The sequence below is a fragment of the Anomalospiza imberbis genome, unplaced genomic scaffold, assembly GCF_031753505.1.
Source record: "Anomalospiza imberbis isolate Cuckoo-Finch-1a 21T00152 unplaced genomic scaffold, ASM3175350v1 scaffold_797, whole genome shotgun sequence".
Lineage (NCBI taxonomy): Eukaryota > Metazoa > Chordata > Aves > Passeriformes > Viduidae > Anomalospiza > Anomalospiza imberbis.
In genome coordinates, this window is record NW_027100412.1 from 4,451 (window position 1) to 19,105 (window position 14,655).

A 14,655-nucleotide genomic window follows, 5' to 3' on the forward strand; every position below is an offset into this window, starting at 1 on the left:
AATCCCAGAATTCTCAGAAGCCATTCCCAAAATCCCGTAATTCCCGGAGCCCATTCCCAAAATCCCGGAATTCCCGCCCCAAAATCCATCCCTGGAAAAACCTGGAAAACCCCGGAATTCCCGGAGCCCATTCCCAAAATCCCAGAATTCCAACCCAAAATCCATCCCTGGAAAAACCTGGAAAATCCTGGAAAATCCCAGAATTCTCAGAAGCCATTCCCAAAATCCCGGAATTCCCGGAGCCCATTCCCAAAATCCCAGAATTCCCGCCCCAAGATCCATCCTGGGATTGCGGATCCCGGGAATTCCGGGAATTTCGGGGTGCCTGCCTGGGTCGTGGGGTCCTGGTAGATGACCTGGACGTTCTCGGTGTGCGGGAACCACAGGAAGCGGAAAAATTGGGAATTGCGCAGGTGCTCGTCCAGCTGGTCCAGGACCTGGGAAAAAATTCCCGGAAAATATTCCCAGATAAAAATCCCAAAAATTATTCCCAGGAAAAATTCCCAGCCATCATTCCTGGGAAGTATTCCCAAAAAAATATTCCCAGAGAAAATCTCCCAGAATAAATTGGCAGGAATTCTTCCCAAAAAATATTCCTAAAAATTATTCCCAGAAAAAAATTCCCAGAAAAAATTCCCAGAAAATATTCCTAAGGAATATTCCAAAAAAATACTCCCAGAAGAAATTCCCAGAAAAAATTCCCGAAAAATATTCCCAGGATAAATTCCCAGAAATTATTCCCAAAAAATATTCCCAAAAATTATTCCCAGAAAAAAATTCCCATAAAAAATTCCCATAAAATATTCCCAGAAAAAATTCCCAGAAAAAATTCCCCAAAAATATTCCCAGGAATGATTACCAGGAATTATTCCCCCAAAAAAATTCCCAGGAATTTTTCCCAGAGAATTATTCCCATAAAATATTCCCAGGAAATTATTCCCAAAAAAATATTCCCAGGAGAAATTGCCAGGAATTATTCCCAAAAAAAATTCCCAGAAAATTATTCCCCAAAAAAATTCTCAGAAAAAATTCCCAGAAAATTATTCCCAGAAAAAATTCCCAGGGGAAATTCCCAGGAAATAATCCCGGGAATAAGGGGGAAATCTGGGAAAAATATGGGGAAAATACAGGAAAAAAATGGGAAAAATTTGGCACAAAAAAAGGGAAAAATACAGGAAAAATCTGGGAAAAATACAGGAAAAATATGGGGAAAACATGAGGAAAATACAGGAAAAAACTGGGAAAAATCTGGGAAAATCCGGGAAAAATATGGGGGGGAAACGGGAAAAATACAGGGAAAATCAGGGAAAAAAATGGGAAAAATCTGGGAAAGATCTGGGAAAAACACGGGAAAAACCAGGAAAAATATTGGACGAAAAGTAGGAAAAATATGGGGAAAATCTGGGAAAAATATGAGGAAAATACAGGGGAAAAATGGGAAAAATATGGGGAAAATCAGGGAAAGATATGGGGGGAAAATGGGAAAAATCTGGGGAAAATCTGGGGAAAAATTGGGAAAATTTGGGAAAATATCTGGGAAAAAAATGGGAAAAATCCGAGGAAAACGCAAAGAACTCCGAGGATCCGGCAGAAAAAAATCCCCCTGGGAGCCCAGAAATCCGTCAGGAGGGGGGAAACAAGGACGGAATCCCGGAATGGTTTGGGTGGGATCCTTGGAATTTTGGGAATTCTCTGGGAATTCTGGACACCACTTCCCTTTTCCATCCCTGAATTCCATAAAAATCCCTCGGGATGGATCCTGAGCGTCCTGGATCCCAGAATCCCGGAATGGTTTGGGATGGGATCCATGGAATTTTGGGAATTCTCTGGGAATTCTGGACTCCACTTCCGTTTTCCATCCCAAATTCCATAAAAATCCCTGGGGATGGATCCTGAGCGTCCAGGATCCCGGAATCCCGGAATGGTTTGGGTGGGATCCTTGGAATTTTGGGAATTCTCTGGGAATTCGGGACTCCCCTTCTCCATCCCTGAATTCCATAAAAATCCCTGGGGATGGATCCTGAGCGTCCGGGATCCCGGAATCCCGGAATGGTTTGGGTGGGATCCTTGGAATTTTGGGAATTCCCTGGAAATTTGGGACTCTACTTCTCTTTTCCATCCCTGAATTCCATAAAAATCCTTCGGGATGGATCCTGAGGATCCTGGATCCCGGAATCCCGGAACGGTTTGGGATGGGATCCATGGAATTTTGGGAATTCCCTAGGAATTCTGGACTCCGCTTCCCTTTTCCATCCCTGAATTCCATAAAAATCCCTGGGGATGGATCCTGAGCGTCCTGGATCGCGGAATCCCGGAATGGTTTGAGTGGGATCCATGGAATTTTGGGAATTCTCTGGGAATTTGGGACGCCAGGCAGGGTCTCCCTCCCCTTTTCCATCCCTGAATTCCATAAAAATCCCTCGGGACGGATCCTGAGCGTCCTGGATCCCGGAATCCCGGAATGGTTTGGGTGGGATCCTTGAAATTTTGGGAATTCCCTGGAAATTTGGGACTCCACTTCTCTTTTCCATCCCTGAATTCCATAAAAATCCCTGGGGAGGGATCCTGAGCGTCCCGGAATCCCGGAATGGTTTGGGTGGGATCCTTGGAATTTTGGGAATTCTCTGGGAATTCTGGACTCCACTTCCCTTTTCCATCCCTGAATTCCATAAAAATCCCTCGGGATGGATCCTGAGGATCCTGGATCCCGGAATCCCGGAACGGTTTGGGATGGGATCCATGGAATTTTGGGAAATCTCTGGGAATTTGGGACTCCACTTCTCTTTTCCATCCTCGAATTCCATAAAAATCCCTCGGAATTAATCCTGAGCATCCTTGATTCCAGAATCCTGGAATGGTTTGGGATGGGATCCATGGAATTTTGGGAATTCTCTGGGAATTCGGGATTCCACTTCTCTTTTCCATCCTCGAATTTCATAAAAATCCCTCGGAATTAATCCTGAGCATCCTTGATTCCAGAATCCCGGAATGGTTTGGGGTGGGATCCTTGGAATTTTGGGAATTCTCTGGGAATTCGGGATTCCAGGCAGGGTCTCCCTTCCCTTTTCCATCCCAAATTCCACAAAAATACCTCGGAATGGATCCTGAGCGTCCAGGATCCCGGAATCCCGGAATGGTTTGGGATGGGATCCATGGAATTTTGGGAATTCTCTGGGAATTTGGGACGCCAGGCAGGGTCTCCCTCCCCTTTTCCATCCCTGAATTCCATAAAAATCCCTCGGGATGGATCCTGAGCATCCTTGATCTCAGAATCCTGGAATGGTTTGAGTGGGATCCTTGGAATTTTGGGAATTCCCTGGGAATTTGGGACGCCAGGCAGGGTCTCCCTCCCCTTTTCCATCCCTGAATTCCATAAAAATCCCTCGGGACAGATCCTGAGCGTCCTGGATTCCGGAATCCTGGAAGGGTTTGGGATGGGATCCGTGGATCTCCAATCCCACCCCATTCCCACCCCAAAGTTCTGGGATTTTCCAATCTTTCCTTGGACGCTCCCAGGGATTCTCTGGCAATCCCAGCCCAGCCAGGAATTCCATTCCCAAATCCCCCCTTTTCCCGCTTTTCCAGGGAATTCCCTCCATTCCCAGCCCGGCAAAGGGGGAGAAAAACTTTACTTTTTTTTGGGGGGGGCTTCTCCCCAAATTCCCGGGAGAAGCCTCATCCCCCCCGTTCCGCGGCCGGGGCCGGGCTTTGGGAATTTTCCGGCGCCGCGGGGCCGAGGAGGGCGGGAGAAGGACGCAGCATTCCCCGATTTCCCGGGCGGCAGCGGGGAATTGACCTTTGCCAGGAGCAGCTTTTGATCCCCGGGATTTCAATCGGCGGCAAAGCGGAGCCGGGGCCTTTGAGGGATAATTCCGGCTCCGCGGGAAGCGAGGCCGGCACGGACGGAGGCAGGGAGGGAGGGAGGGAGGGAGGGAGGGAGGGAGCGGCTCCCGAGTCCTTGGAATGGTTTTTGCCTCGGCCGACCTTTCCTTGGATGCCCCCCAGGATTCTCTGGGAATTTCAGCCCGGACGGGAATTCTTGCCCAAATCCCATTTTCCCAGGGAATTTTCTCCATTCCCAGCTCAGGAAAGGATCCATCCCCAACCCAGTTCCTCCTTGAGCAGGAATTTCGGGAATTCCCTGGGAATTCGGGGCTCCATTTCCTTTTTCCACCCCCGAATCCCATAAAAAATCCCTCGGGATGGATCTTGAGCGTCCTGGATCCATGGACCTTCATTCCCATCCCAATCCCATCCCACAGTTCCGGAATTTTCCAACCTTTCCTTGGATGCTCCCAGGGCGCTAGGGATTCTGTAAGAATTTCAGCCCGGCTGGGAATTCCATTCCCAAATCTCATTTTCGGGGAATTTTCTCCATTCCCAGCCTGGCATTGGATCCATCCCCATCCCAGCTGCTCTCCGGGAAGGAATTTTGGGAATTCCCTGGGAATTTTGGACTCCACTTCTTCCCTTTTCCATCCCCAAATTCCATAAAAATCCCTCGGGATGGATCCTAAGTGTCCTGGATCCCCGAATCCCAGAACGGTTTGGGATGGGATCCATGGATCTTCCGTCCCATCCCATTCCCACCCTGGTGACATTTTGGATCATCCCAGGGATTCCCTGGGAATTCTTGGGATCACAGCAAGATGGGATCGAACCTCCACGAATCCCATCCCAAATCATTCCGGGATTCCAGGATTCCATAAAATCCCCCCCACCTGACCTCCCCCATCCCATGCCAGGCAGCAACAACCATTCCAAGACTCCGGAGACTTTAGAGTCCCAAATTCCAAGGGAATTCCCAAAATTCCTTCCCGGAGAGGAGCTGGGATGGGGATGGATCCAACGCCAGTCTGGGAATGGAGAAAATTCCCTGAAAAATAAGATTTGGGAAAGAATTCCTGGCTTGGCTGAAATTCCCAGAGAATCCCTGGGAGCATCCAAGGAAAGGCTGGGAAATCCTGGAATTTTGGGATTTAATTGGGGGGGGGAGGATTTAAAATCCATGGATCCCATCCCAAACCATTACGGGATTCTGGGATCCAGGACACTCAGGATCCATCCCGAGGGATTTTTATGGGATTCGGGGGTGGAAAAAGGAAATGGAGCCCCGAATTCCCAGGGAATTCCCGAAATTCCTCCTCAAGGAGGAACTGGGATGGGGATGGATCCTTTCCTGAGCTGGGAATGGAGAAAATTCCCTGGGAAAATGGGATTTGGGCAAGAATTCCCGTCCGGGCTGAAATTCCCAGAGAATCCCGGGGGGCATCCAAGGAAAGGTCGTCCGAGGCAAAAACCATTCCAAGGACTCGGGAGCCGCTTCCTCCCTCCCTCCCTCCCTGCCTCCGTCCGTGCCGGCCTCGCTTCCCGCGGAGCCGGAATTATCCCTCAAAGGCCCCGGCTCCGCTTTGCCGCCGATTGAAATCCCGGGGATCAAAAGCTGCTCCTGGCAAAGGTCAATTCCCCGCTGCCGCCCGGGAAATCGGGGAATGCTGCGTCCTTCTCCCGCCCTCCTCGGCCCCGCTGCGCCGGAAAATTCCCAAAGCCCGGCCCCAGCCGCGGAACGGGGGGGATGAGGCTTCTCCCGGGAATTTGGGGAGAAGCCCCCCCAAAAAAAAAGTAAAGTTTTTCTCCCCCTTGCCAGGCTGGGAATGGAGGGAATTCCCTGGAAAAGCGGGAAAAGGGGGATTTGGGAATGGAATTCCTGGCTGGGCTGGGATTGCCAGAGAATCCCTGGGAGCATCCAAAGAAAGATTGGAAAATCCTGGAATTTTGGAGTGGGAATGGGGTGGGATTGGAGATCCACGGATCCCAACAATGGAATTCTGGGATTCCGGGATCCAGGACGCTCAGGATCCATCCCGAGGGATTTTTATGGGATTCAGGGATGGAAAAGGGAAGTGGAATCCCAAATTCCCAGAGAATTCCCAAAATTCCTTCCCAGAGAGGAGTCAGGATTGGGATGAATCCAATGCCAGGCAGGGAATGGGGCTGAAATTCCGAACGAATCCCTGGATCCCTGAGAACAACCAAGAAAAGCCTGGAAAATCCTTGATCCCACCCAAACCGTTCCGGGATTCCGGGATCCGGGACGCTCAGGATCCATCCCGAGGGATTTTAATGGAATTTGGGATGGAAAAGGGAAGGGGGACCCTTCCTGGAATCCCGAATTCCCAGGAAAGACCCTGGATCCCATCCCAGAATCCCGTTGGATCCCATCCCAAATTCCTGCTGGATCCCAGGTCCATTCCCAAAAAAAAGCATGGGAAATATGGGGAAAGGGGGAAAAACATGGGAAAGGATCCAGAGGAAATCCTGGAGGATTTAGGGAATGTGGGTAGAATTTTGGGAATGTGGGAAAGGAGCCAGTGAAAATCCTGGCGGAATTTGGGAAAAGGTGGGCAAGGATTTTGGGAAGGTGGGAAAAAAAACCATGGAAAAAGTCGGAAAAAATGGAGGAAAAATCCTGGAGGGTTTAGGGAATGTGGGAAAAGATTTTGGGAATGTGGGAAAGGATGGAAAAAAGTGGGAAAGGATGGAGGGGAAAGGTTGGAAAATGCAGGAAAAATGGGAAAAGGATCCAGGGAATGTGGGAAAGGATCCAGGGGAAATAAGGAGGAATTTGGGAAAAGGTGAGAAAGGATTTTGGGAATGTGGGAAGAAAAACCAGGGAATGTGGGAAAGGATCCAGGGGAAATGTGGGAAAGAATTTTGGGAAAAGGTGGGAAAGAATTATGGGAATGTGGGTAAAAAAACAGGGAATGGAGGGAAAAAATGGAGAAAAAATCCTGGAGATTTTAGGGAATGTGGAAAAGGATCCAGGGGAAATCCTGGAGGATTTTGGGAAAAGGATTTTGGGAATGTGTGGAAAATTGGAGGAAAAATCCTGGAGGATTTCGGGAAAAGGTGGGAACGGAATTTGGGAATGTGGGAATGGATGGAAAAAAGTGGGAAAGGATGGGGGGAAAGGGTTGGAAAATGCAGGAAAAATGGGAAAGGATTTTAGGAATGTGGGAAAACAATCCAGGGAATGTGGGAAAGGATCCAGCGGAAATCCTGGAGGATTTTGGGAAAAGTTGGGAAAGGATTTTGGGAATGTGGGAATGGATGGAAAAAAGTGGGAAAGGATGGAGGGAAAGGGTTGGGAGAGGCAGGAAAAATGGGAAAGGATCCAGGGAATGTTGGAAAATAATCCAGGGAATGTGGGAAAGGATCCAGGGAAAATGTGGGAAAGGATTTTGGGAAAAGGTGGGAAAGGATTATGGGAATGTGGGTAAAAAAACAGGGAATGTGGGAAAGAATGGAGAAAAAATCCTGGAGATTTTAGGGAATGTGGGAAAAGATTTTGGGAATGTGGGAAAGGATCTAGGGAAAATCCTGCAGAATTTTGGGAAAAGTTGGGAAAGGATTTTGGGAAAGAGGGAAAGGATTTTGGGAATGTGGGAGTGGATGGAATAAAATTGGGAAAGGATGGAGGGAAAGGGTTGGGAGAGGCAGGAAAAATGGGAAAGGATTTTGGGAATGTGGGAAAATAATCCAGGGAATGTGGGGAAGGATCCAGGGAAAATCAGGAGGAATTTGGGAAAAGGTGGGAAAGGATTTTGGGAATGTGGGAAGAAAAACCAGGGAATGTTGGGAAAAATTGAGGAAAAATCCTGGAGATTTTAGAGAATGTGGGTAAAAAACTTGGGTATGTGTGAAAGGATCCAGGAAAAATCCTGGAGGAATTTGGGAAAAGGAGGGAAAGGATTTTCGGGAAAGGTGGGGAAGGATTTTGGGAATGTGGGAAAAAAAAAATCACGGAATGTGGGAAGAAATGGAGGAAAAATCCTGGAGGATTTCGGGAATGTGGGAAAGGATTTTGGGAATGTGGGAATTGATGGAAAAAGTTGGGAATGATGGAGGGAAAGGGTTGGGAGAGGCAGGAAAAATGGGAAAAGGATCCAGGGAATGTGGGAAAGGATCCAGGGGAAATCAGGAGGAATTTGGGAAAAGGTGGGAAAGGATTTTGGGAAAGAGGGAAAGGATTTCAGGAATGTGGGAATGGATGGAAAAAAAGTGGGAAAGGAAGGAGGGAAAGGGTTGGGAGAGGCAGGAAAAATGGGAAAAGGATCCAGGGAATGTGGGAAAGGATCCAGGGAAAATCCTGGAGGAATTTGGGAAAAGTTGGGAAAGGATTTCCAGGAAAGGTGGGAAAGGATTTTGGGAATGTGGGAAAAAAAAATCACGGAATGTGGGAAGAAATGGAAGAAAAATCCTGGAGGATTTCGGGAATGTGGGAAAAGATTTTGGGAATGTGGGAAAGGATGGAAAATGTTGGGAATGATGGAGGGAAAGGGGTGGGAGAGGCAGGAAAAATGGGAAAAGGATCCAGGGAATGTGGAAAAGGATCCAGGGGAAATCAGGAGGAATTTGGGAAAAGGTGGGAAAGGATTTTGGGAATGTGGGAAAAAATTGAGGAAAAATCCTGGAGATTTTAGAGAATGTGGGTAAAAAACTTGGGTATGTGTGAAAGGATCCAGGGAAAATCCTGGAGGAATTTGGGAAAAGGAGGGAAAGGATTTTCAGGAAATGTGGGAAAGGATTTTGGGAATGTGGGAAAAAAAGGAGGAAAAATCCTGGAGATTTTGGGAATGTGGGAAAAAATTTTGGGAATGTGGGAAAGGATCCAGGGGAAATCCTGGAGGATTTTGGGAAATGTGGGAAAGGATTTTGGGAATGTGGGGAAAATTGGAGGAAAGATCCTGGAGGATTTCGGGAATGTGGGTAAAAATTTGGGAATGTGGGAAAGGATCCAGGGAAAATCCTGGAGGACGGAGGAAAAGCCGGAAAGGATTTTGGGAAAAGCTGGAGGAAAAGTCCTGGAGGATTTTGGGAATGTGGGAAATTCTGAGCAGGAATTCTGGGAATTTTTATTCATTCCCGAAAAAATTCCAAGAGTTTTTTCCCCATTTCCAAGAAAATTCCGGATGAGAATGATAAGAATTCTCCCCCATTCCTTCAGAAATTCTGAGCAGGAATTCCAGGAATTTTTTCCTGATTCCGGAGGAAATTCCTGAGGAAATTCCGGAGAAAATTCCAGGAATTTTTCCTCGTTCCCTTGAAAAATTCCGAGTAGGAATTCCAGAAATTTTTCCCCCTTCCCAAGGAATTTTCTGGCTGAAATTCCAGGAATTTTCCCCCATTCCTGAGGAAATTCCCCGAGGTTTTCCCTCATTCCCAAGGAAATTCTGGGAATTTTTCCCCCATTCCCAAGGAAATTCCAGGAGTTTTTTCCCCCATTCCCGAGGAAATTCTGGGAGAGAATTCCAGGAATTTTCCCCAATTCCCCCAGAAATTCCCAGCAGGAATTCCAGGAATTTTTCCCCCTTCCCAAGGAATTTTCTGGCTGAAATTCCAGGAATTTTCCCCCATTCCTGAGGAAATTCCCCGAGCTTTTCCCTCATTCCCAAGGAAATTCTGGGAACTTTCCCTCATTCCCAAGGAAATTCCAGGAGTTTTTTCCCCCATTCCCAAGGAAATTCTGGGAGAGAATTACAGGAATTTTTCCCCATTCCCCCAGAAATTCCCAGTAGGAATTCCAGGAATTTTTCCCCCTTCCCAAGGAATTTTCTGGCTGAAATTCCAGGAATTCTTCCCCATTCCTGAGGAAGTTCCCAGAGCTTTTCCCTCATTCCCAAGGAAATTCTGGGAATTTTCCCCCATTGCCAAGGAAATTCCAGGAATTTTCCCCCATTCCCCCAGAAATTCCCAGCAGGAATTCCAGGAATTTTTCCTCGTTCCCTTGAAAAATTCCGAGTCGGAATTCCAGGAATTTTTCCCCCTTCCCAAGGAATTTTCTGACTGAAATTCCAGGAATTTGTCCCCATTCCTGAGGAAGTTCCCAGAGCTTTTCCCTCATTCCCAAGGAAATTCTGGGAATTTTCCCCCATTCCCAAGGAAATTCCAGGAGTTTTTTCCCGCATTCCCGAGGAAATTCTGGGAGAGAATTCCAGGAATTTTTCCCCATTCCCCCAGAAATTCCCAGCAGGAATTCCAGGATATCTTCCCGCACTCCTGAGGAAATTCCCAGAGTTTTTTCCTGGTTCTGGAGGAAATTCCTGAGGAAATTCCGGAGAAAATTCCAGGAATTTTTCCTCGTTTTATTGAAAAATTCCGAGTAGGAATTCCAGGAATTTTTCCCCCCTTCCCAAGGAATTTTCTGGCTGAAATTCCAGGAATTCTTCCCCATTCCTGAGGAAATTCCCAGAGTTTTTCCTGCATTCCCAAGGAAATTCCAGGAGTTTTTCCCCCATTGCCAAGGAAATTCCAGGAATTTTCCCCCATTCCCCCCGAAATTCCCAGCAGGAATTCCAGGAATTTTTCCTCGTTCCCTTGAAAAATTCCGAGTAGGAATTCCAGGAATTTTTCCCCCTTCCCAAGGAATTTTCTGGCTGAAATTCCAGGAATTCATCCCCATTCCTGAGGAAATCCCCAGATCTTTTCCCTCATTCCCGAGCAAACTCCAAGCAGGAATTCCCGAATTTTTTCTTTCCCCCACCCCCATCCTCGAGGGGAATTCCGCGAATTTCCCCCCCCTCCCCACCCCGGTGGGAAAATTCCGCGCGGGAATTCCGGGATTTTCCGCCGCGCTGCCGGTGAAATCCCGAGCAGTCCCGGCGCTCCGTACCTGGCCGAGCGTGGAGGGGAAGGCGAGCTGGCGCAGGCGGAAGCTCGGCACGCACTGGAAGGTGACGCTCAGCACGACGCCGAGCGCGCCCAGGTGCAGCCGCGCCGCCCGGAACAGCTCGGCGCCGGCGTTGGCAACGGCGTCGGAATCGGCGTCGGCATCGGCGTCGGAATCGGCACCGGCAACGGCGTCGGCCGAGCACTCCAGGATCTGCCCCGAGGCCACCAGCAGCGACAGCGCCACCACCTGGCGACAACAGCCGGCATTTCGGGGGGGTTGGGAAATTTTGGGGATTTTGGGAAATTTTGGGGATTTTTGGGATTTTTGTGGATTTTTTTCGGTTTCTTAGGGGAATTTCCTGGGGATTTTATGGGGGATTTTTTTTTGTTTTTTTGAGGATTTTTGGGATTCTTTTTACTTTTTTAGGGGATTTTTTGGGTTCTTCAGAAGATTTTTGGTGGATTTTTTTGGTTTTTTGAGGATTTTTGGGATTCTTTTTTGGTTTTTTAGGGAAATTTTTGGGGATTTCTGAGGATGTCCTTGGGATTTTTTGAAGACTTTTGGGGGATTTTTTGGGGCATTTATTGGGGGGATTTTTTTGGGGATTTTTGAGGATGTCCTTGGGATTTTTTGAGGATTTTTGGGATTTTTTTGGGGATTTTTTTGGGATTTCTGGTATTTTTGGGGGATTTTTTGGGGGATTTCTGGGATTTTTTTAGGATTTTTGGGAATTTTTGGGGGCATTTTTTGACTTTTTTTTGGGGGATTTCTGAGATTTTTTTGGGGATTTCTGGGATCTTTTGGGGATTTTTGGGAGCCCAGGTGCAGCCCGGATCAGCTCGGCTCCGGCACCGGCCCCGGCTCCGGCCGAGCACTCCAGGATCTGCCCCGAGGCCACCAGCAGCGACAGCGCCACCACCTGGCGACAACAGCCGGCATTTCTGGGGGTTGGGAAATTTTGGGGATTTTGGGAAATTTTGGGGATTTTTGGGATTTTTGGGGATTTTTTTGGTTTCTTAGGGAATTTTTGGGGGATTTTTGAAGATGTCCTTGGGATTTTTTGGGGATTTTTGGGATTCTTTTTTGGTTTTTCTAGGATTTTTTTGGGGATTTTTGAGGATGTTCTTGGGATTTTTGGGATTCTTTTTTGGTTTTTTAGGGGATTTTTTGGGGATTTTTGAGGATGTTCTTGGGATTTTTTGGGGATTTTTGGGATTCTTTTTTGGTTTTTTAAGGCATTTTTCGGGGGATTTTAGAGGATGTTCTTGGGAATTTTGTGGGATTTTTGGGGATTTTTTTGACTGTTTAGGGGATTTTTTGGGGGATTTTGAGGAAGTTCTTGGGAGTTTTTGGGATTCTTTTTTGGTTGTTCAGGGGAATTTTTGGGGGGATTTTTATGGATGTCCTTGGGATTTTTTGATGATTTTTAGGGATTTTTTGGGCATTTTTTGGGGATTTTTTTTGGGATTTCTGGGATGTTTTGGGGATTTTTGGGAGCCCAGGTGCAGCCCGGATCAGCTCGGCTCCGGCACCAGCCCCGGCTCCGGCCGAGCACTCCAGGATCTGCCCCGAGGCCACCAGCAGCGACAGCGCCACCACCTGGCGACAACAGCCGGCATTTCTGGGGGTTGGGAAATGTTGGGGATTTTGGGGAAATTTTGGGGGAATTTGGGAAATTTTGGGATTTTTGGGATTTTTGGGATTCTTTTTTGGTTTTTTAGGGAATTTTTTGGGATTTCTGTGGATGTCCTTGGGATTTTTTGGGGATTTTTGGGATTATTTTTTGGTTTTTCAGGGGATTTTTGGGGGGATTTTAGAGGATGTTCTTGGGATTTTTTGGGATTCTTTTTTGGTTTTTCAGGGGATTTTTTGGGGATTTTTGAGGATGTTCTTGGGATTTTTTGGGGATTTTTGGGATTCTTTTTTGGTTTTTTATGGGAATTTTTTGGGGGACTTTTGAGGATGTCCTTGGGATTTTTTGAAAATTTTTAGGGATTTTTGGGGCATTTTTTGACTTTTTTTGGGGGATTTTTGGGATTTTTTGGGGATTTTTGGGATTTTTTTGGGGACATTTTTTGAGGATTTTTTTGGGGATTTCCAGGATTTTTTTGGGGATTTTTGAGGATGTTCTTGGGATTTTTTGGGCATTTTTGGGATTCTTTTTTGTTTTTTTAAGGGATTTTTTGGGGATTTCTGTGGATGTTCTTGGGATTTTTTGAGGATTTTTGGGATTCTTTTTTGGCTTTTTAGGGGATTTTTTGGGGATTTTTGGGGGAATTTTTTGGGATTTGTGGGGATTTTTTTGGTTTTTTAGAGGATTTTTGGGGGAATTTTTGAGGATGTCCTTGGGATTTTTTTGGGGATTTTTGGGATTCTTTTTTGGTTTTTTAGGGGAATTTTTTGGGGGATTTTTGCGGATGTTCTTGGGATTTCTTGGGGATTTTTGGGATTCTTTTTTGGTTGTTCAGGGGATTTTTGGGGGGATTTTGAGGAAGTTGTTGGGATTTTTTGGGATTCTTATTTGGTTGTTTAGGGGAATTTTTTGGGGGATTTTTGTGCATGTCCTTGGGATTTTTTGAGGATTTTTGGGAATTTTTTGGGGGCATTTTTTGAGGATTTTTTTTGGGATTTCCAGGATTTTTTTGGGGATTTTTGAGGATGTTCTTGGGATTTTTTGGGGATTTTTGGGATTCTTTTTTGGTTTTTTAGGGGATTTTTTTGGGGGAATTCTTTGGGATTTTTTGGGATTTTTTAGGATTTTTTTCGGTTTCTTAGGGGAATTTCCTGGGGATTTTTTGGGGGATTTTTTTTTTGTTTTTTTGAGGATTTTTGGGATTCTTTTTTGGTTTTTTAGGGGATTTTTTGGGGATTTTTTGTGGATGTCCTTGGGATTTTTTAGGGATTTTTGGGATTCTTTCTTGGTTTTTTAGGAGATTTTTGGGGGGATTTTTGGGGGAATTTTTTGGGATTTTTAGGGATTTTTTTTGGTTTCTTAGGGGAATTTCCTGGGGATTTTTGGGGGTATTTTTTTGGTTTTTGGGGGATTTTTGGGATTCTTTTTTGGTTTTTTAAGGGATTTTTTGGGGATTTCTGTGGATAGTCTTGGGATTTTTTGGGGATTTTTGGGGGAATTTTTTGGGATTTTTGGGGATTTTTTTGGTTTTTTAGAGGATTTTTGGGGGAATTTTTGAGAATGCCCTTGGGAATTTTTGAGGATTTTTGGGATTCTTTTTTGGTTTTTTTGGGGATTTTAGGGGTGTTTTTCTGGTTTTTTGAGGATTTTTGGGATTATTTTTTGGTTTTTTAGGGGATTTTTTGGGGATTTTTTGTGGATGTCCTTGGGATTTTTTAGGGATTTTTGGGATTCTTTCTTGGTTTTTTAGGAGATTTTTGGGGGGATTTTTGGGGGAATTTTTTGGGGATTTTTAGGGATTTTTTTTGGTTTCTTAGGGGAATTTCCTGGGGATTTTTGGGCGTATTTTTTTGGTTTTGGGGGATTTTTGGGATTTTTTGGGGGATTTTTGGGATTCTTTTTTGGTTTTTTAGGTGAATTTTTGGGGGGATTTTTGAGGATGTTCTTGGGATTTTTTGGGGATTTTTGGGATTCTTTTTTGGATTTTTATGGGATTTTTCTGATGATTTTTTGAGGTTGTTCCTGGGATTTTTGGGGGATTTTTTTGGGGATTCTTTTTTGGTTTTTTAGGGCATTTTTTGGGGGATTTTTTGAGAATGTTCTTGGGATTTTTTGAGGATCTTTGGGGATTTTTTTTGTTTTTAGGGGATTTTTTGGGTTCTTCTGATGATTTTTGGTGGATTTTTTTGTTTTTTGAGGATTTTTGGGATTCTTTTTTGGTTTTTTAGGGGAATTTTTTTCTGGCTTTTTTTGATGATTTTTTGGGGGATTTGTGGCGATTTTGGGAGGTTTTCTTGATGATTTTTTTGGGGGGATTTTTTGGGGGATTTTTTTTGATTTTTTGTAATTT

General features: G+C 45.7%; 1 protein-coding gene across 1 annotated transcript in view; it reads right to left on the reverse strand.

The window, feature by feature from the left end:
* Window positions 1-293: 293 nt before the first annotated feature.
* Window positions 294-14,655, reverse strand: part of LOC137467804 (L-gulonolactone oxidase-like) — a gene marked incomplete at both ends in the record, with an annotated part of 29,213 nt that continues 14,851 nt past the window's right edge. The window contains 3 exons of the mRNA XM_068179222.1: window positions 294-437; window positions 10,673-10,789; window positions 12,203-12,271. Coding sequence (XP_068035323.1) covers window positions 294-437; window positions 10,673-10,789; window positions 12,203-12,271 — 330 coding nt within the window. The remainder of the gene's footprint in view (window positions 438-10,672; window positions 10,790-12,202; window positions 12,272-14,655) is intronic.